The 5,851-nt window shown below is 33.3% G+C and overlaps 1 protein-coding gene across 1 annotated transcript; it reads right to left on the bottom strand.

Annotated features, from left to right (window-relative positions):
- Positions 1–510: 510 nt before the first annotated feature.
- LOC6739822 (ubiquitin-conjugating enzyme E2 G1) lies at positions 511–4,376 on the bottom strand. Its single transcript, XM_002076678.4, has 3 exons — positions 4,155–4,376; positions 2,283–2,385; positions 511–939 (listed from the first exon to the last, which is right to left on the bottom strand). The coding sequence occupies exons 1-3, from the start codon at positions 4,198–4,200 to the stop codon at positions 582–584; spliced, it is 507 nt and encodes a 168-aa protein (XP_002076714.1). The 5' UTR covers positions 4,201–4,376; the 3' UTR covers positions 511–581.
- Positions 4,377–5,851: the final 1,475 nt, after the last annotated feature.

The raw sequence follows: 5,851 nt of genomic DNA, 5'->3' as shown, positions 1-5,851 counted from the left end.
TTTAAGTTTAAATTAAAATTAATTAATGCATTCTTTTATATTTTAAAGGTATTTCTACCTACCTGTTTCGTTTCACCAGTCCGCCTCCGCGATAACTTTTGGCGACGTATCAATCGACCCCTTGCCAGCCAAATCGAAATTTTTGTTGCAGACGGCAAAATTTTGCTTGTCAAATTTGAGGTCGGAAATAATTTTTATTAAAGTGGCAGAATGATCTTGTGGTGATGTGGAATATCCATCAATACACCTCTGAGTAAAGTATTTTCTTCCCTTAGTAAATAAGATCTGATTTGATATAAAAAAAGGGCATTTACCTTTCATTTCGGCCAGACAAAAGTGCACGTTTTACAAATCGAAAAAATTTTCCGAATTCGGTAACCGGAGTACCGATTTTGCGATTTCAAATCGTGTAGGTGAAAAGTGGCACCTCATAAACACAGTAATAATTGACATAATGTACTTCTTTTTTAACCAATTCTTCTCCCTCGACAAAAGAAAACCTAAGATGTGTACATATTTAAGTTAATCCTTTTAATGTATAAAATGTTTAATATAAATATACAAATATAGGGCGGGCCGCTTCACGAGCACTCCTCCTGACTTTTTCTGACGCAGCGAGCAACTTTGCGTTTAAAGTCGGTATAGGATTCTCGCCATTCCTTGGCAGCATCTACGTTTGCTGGAGACTCATCGTTCGGATCGGCCAGCATTGATATTACAGATATCAAGATAGTCTCCACTGTATGCACGGGTAACCACCGCTCCGATGCTTTTTCGTAGCCCCATTTATCGTCTCCGGGCTCATGTAAAATAGAAATACAGACATCTCCGTTCTTCTCAATATTTGGGTGCCAAATTTCTGTAACAAACTTCATTCGAGGAGGACGCAACGGATATTCCTTAGGAAAGTAAAGATGAGCTTTAAAGAATCCTCCTTCGCTGCGATTAAAAAAGAAAGATTATTTGAATATATGAATACAAAATAATAATACAAAATCGTATTATAGTAATGGGAGTTACATACAAGTGCCGCGAGTGTTAGACACCCTGTTTTTGAAATGGTAGTGCGAGAGAGAAGTATAACCGAGTAGTTTAGGACGAACTTAAGCTGCTGAGACTGTGCGCAATCGAAACTTTAGGCCATCCATATTCATTAAGACTTGAGAAAGATCGTTAATAAGCGGACCGATTAATACTGGACAAATAGCCTGGCTTGACGATACCCGAGACCATATTTCAAAACATGTTATAAAATCAGATACCCGAGACCATATTTCAAAATATGTTATAAAATCATACTCGTTGAACACGGTTCGTTAAGTAGGACTGAATTCTTGGTCATTAGTAGGTTATGATCAACCAATTCAAAAACATTCTCTGAAGACGGTCCTGACAGTCGGCCTTGGCCAATAAAGGTGGTGGGCTCATGATCGTCTTTTAGTAAGTCCACGTTTAAAGGAAAGTACTTAGTTTAGCTATGCAATGATAATGGGTAATATCGGAGTTAAGTGCTTGGAGGAAGCGGATATATATACTACCGCAGTAGTATACTCTATATTGGAGCCCGATTTTAAATGGAGAAAACATTTTTCACCAATGCGGTGGTGAGCAACCGTCATGTTGTTTGTCTCAGAAATATTATTAAATCGAAGTACAAGTCGATTGCTCGGAAAATCTTGTAGCATCCGGAGCTATGCAGTAAATAATTGGATTTTGCATCACTGTATTTGGAGAAATCGGGTTAGAATCCTGTCTAACTGTAGCGCTTGTACAATTTTGACTTAATAGTTTGGTAGCAATATGCCAATTATCGAGCTGGCCATGGTGGGGCATGGAAGCAGTAAACATTAGTTACTGGGCGCAATTACTGAAAATATCGTGTGTTGCACATGGGCACACTACAAAAATCACAGTCGGAAGCTCGGAACGTGCCGAGGGAAAGAAGTACTAAATGCTTCTTTTTCCGCAGAACCACGAAAATTTTTTTTTTTTTCAACTTGGAGAAGCTTGATAGAAGCATTCAATGGTAGGCTTTTGGACGCCTACTATAAAGCATTTAGATGTAAGTTAACAACTGAATTGCTTACTCATTTTATTTCCCAATATCAAAAATTCACACTATACTATACTATATCATTCTCTCTTGTTTTTGTTGGTGTCAAGACAAGAGAATTTCATTTTTTCATGCATGTCTAGTATTCGCGTTAACGTACATTGATTGGACTAGCGTCTACAGTGATTGTTGCATAAATATAATAATAATAAAAATTTTCATAGCATACTACAGTGTATCTGGCGGTCCAATTATTAAAACTTCCCAGCGAAATATATCATTCTCATCAATTAAACCAGCGGAGAATCCTTCCACTGGATTCTTGTTTAGTTCTGAAAAGATACAAATAATTATTTATTTTTAGTATAGATAGGATAGATTTCAATAACTATAAGAGCTAGAAAATTAAATTCAACATGTATATTCTAGTGACGCCTTTTGGTTTTTGCCACGCCTAGTCTATGCCCACAAGTCGTTATAAACTGTCACACCCACCATCCATCGAAAAATGTTTTGATTTCCCAGTCGAAATGGAAATTATTCTATAAATTTTATGCAAAATTAGCGTGTTTCACAAGTAAGAATTGTTCATTGTTTTCTGATCGTCGACAAAAAGAATTAGACTGTCAAGTTATTTGAAAAAAGAATATAGAGATATTTTCAAATTCTTTTGGCAAATCGATAGAAATTGACATGACAAATTGGATAATAAAAACTTTTGTGGACATTTCAATAGAAATTACAACCCACAATAAAATAAACAAAAAGTCAACAACTTTAAGCTTTGGCGATGTACAGTAAAGTCCTATGTCCAGTCTCTTCTAGGTTGAATCCAATTATATGTGTAAATCACCCTAGCGATCACAATTAATAATACTCATTATAGAATAAAAACAAAAATTCTGAGAACCAGTATATGTTTTGTTTTGTGTTCTGTACATATGTATATATGTTCATTTTTTGCGACTTAATAACATATCGTTGCCTAATATGGTATGCAGATATATAAGTAGATAATATCAGTCCAGAACGCGGTCGATCCAGCACTTAAAAAGTAAGCTATGTTAGGGTCCTGATTCTAAGCTACCGCCCCACTAACAGTGTTGCGAACACATTCTATATACATATGTACATAAAAAAATGCACATACCCATACATAAATTTTTTAGTTAGCAGTATGAGTCAACGGAATTTAAAAAGCTCTTTCCATTGTTGACATGTTCGATTAAATAACCAATATATGTATATGGTTTTAAGTGCTTTTAAAATACTTTTGCCCCTATTGCAGAATGCTATTCGCGATTAATGGCTGAAAATAGTAAATGGGCTGAGCATTGTTAATGTTACAATGAGCATTGTCATACCCTACAAATAACATAAATGCATTATTTGGTTACCTTGATTCATTTAACCATTACTTTGTAGACTGTTAACAAAAACATGATAATAATATATATATCGAAATCATTAAGTGTCGTTGACTATCTACTAAATCAAAGGAAAATAATTTCTTTCCAAAAATTTTAATTAATATTCTTTTGCAAATTGTTAAAAAGTTTTTTAGACAGTGAAGGGAACATTACCATTATTTGTATATACATACACACATATGTGTAGGTGTAAGCATGTATAAGAGTTGCCATTAATATAGATTATGTGTGCCTTTACACATCATAAAATATAAATATCTTTTCGGCATATTAAGCAAATTCCTACTCAAATTTTAACATTAATTGAAGTACATAATTATATAGACCACAAGATTTTTAAAAAGAAGGGTAGACACATATATTTACACACATATGTATTGGCGCATATATACAGTTATTTTCCTATGTAAGAATATACTATTAACTTTACGAAAAATAACAATTTATTAAAATTACCTTAAGATATAGGTAATAAGTAAGTTACAAATTATAAATGTACACGCATATAACACATAATATATGTATTTTGTTGAGCATTGCCAGCTTATGGTTTTTGCACCAATTTTAAAACCACATGTGCAAGACTGGAAAAATAATTTCATATACATATGTAAAAACATTTATATATACATTTTTGCTCATTTATATATGTTTGAAGTTGTTAAACTTACCTGCCAATTGTTTTTTTAACAGTAATGATGACTGAAGTTCAGACATTCTAAGTTGAATGATAGATGAATTGGTTCAGTTTAACGCACAAGTAATTAACACAAATAAAAATTTTTTGCTTAAAAATAAGTTAGTATTGAAAGTAAATATAATGATCGACATCGACCAACCGAATTTTCTATAAAGGCCAAACATAAAAAAGAACTAGTTACACAAGTCTAACAAAGATCTAGTTCCTGTGAAGACGAATGTGACTCAATAACACATATTTCCAACTACACTTATATTACATTTCCACGGCGTTTGTCTGTTTCTGATTGGCGCATATATATGTATATATACCAATCCTATTATTTTTAAGCCCTTTCCCAAGCGAACTTCTAAAATGCGTTTAGCCAATATTGCGAAACGCATTTCCAGTGTTCCAATGTGGTTCTCGTCCATATATTAAATCCCACATATTCTTCTCCGCACTCTTGTCTCGACACTCTCAGAACAAAGACTACCTAAACTTGACAACAACATAAAATAATATCACTATATTGATCATATTGCAATATGACTCAATGAAATATTATTTATTATTTATTTTTAATACTCGTTTGTAAAATTCTCCGTCCAAATCAACCACTGTTTTAATATTTATAATTCTTTTAATTATGAATAATATGTAATTATATCATTGGAGACAAACTTCAACAGGGGACTGTTAGCAGTTTTTATGTTTGAAGATCTCACAGCATTAAAACTAATTTCAACTTTATGCCAAGCCCACTCTTTCCAAATAAATTCAAGATAAGATTGCCTTTCGTCAAGGCCTGGTATTTTGCTAAAAACTCATCCAGCTGTCTGTATTTTAAATTTAAGAACAAATTGATTAAAATATGCGCGCTTCCTTCCTTCCTTTAATTATTTAAAAAAACGATGTCGACGATGTGGCCACAAATAAATTTGAATATTGCATTCAGTTTTTGACGAGTCAGCCATTGAGCTCGCCACACTTCTAGAAGGGCTGCATTGCAAATTAATAATTTTTAAGGAAAAGTCCCAAAAGGACGCATATGAAGACTGTATGTTCCGAAAAGAAATAACCACTCTTCAAAATGGACTAACATAATATAACATATATCAAAAATTGTTGAAACTGTATTCAAAGTTGAAATTTTGATTTTGAAAGTTGGATGAGGACATCACGTGCAAAATACTAAATTGTTAAGTTTACACCCACAAACTAAGCAACATCTTAGTAAAAACACATAGTATACACCTGAAGAATTGCCTTCAGTACCCAAATTCTTCGTACGGAATTTTCATCGCGAGTGTTTGAAAAAAAAAAAACAAATCTCACATGATTTCGAACACAGAAGTCAAACCGAATTCTGTCGGGTCTCTCTGATATTGCGCCTATGCTTGCAGGTCAAATTTTTTATTTCGATTTTGTTCAGAGCAGTGACCGAAAATGATAGAGAGTGATGAGAGGAGACAAAATCAGAGTCAAAAAATAAAAGCTATGTATACTCCTCTGACTACCGCTCTAAAAATTTGTTGGATATTTTTAAGTTTTATATTTGTTGATTTAATTATTTAACATACTGTAAGAAATGAATCGGTCGCTATAGACAACGCAAAAGCATCCGTGTTTACATATTTGCACTATGTAATTCTAATTGCAATACATCTTTATGGTCGGAAATACACT

This window comes from Drosophila simulans, chromosome 3L (assembly GCF_016746395.2).
Source record: "Drosophila simulans strain w501 chromosome 3L, Prin_Dsim_3.1, whole genome shotgun sequence".
Taxonomy (NCBI): Eukaryota; Metazoa; Arthropoda; class Insecta; order Diptera; family Drosophilidae; genus Drosophila; species Drosophila simulans.
Note: the sequence above shows the minus strand (reverse complement) of the source record. Positions and strands in the feature narration are given on the sequence as shown.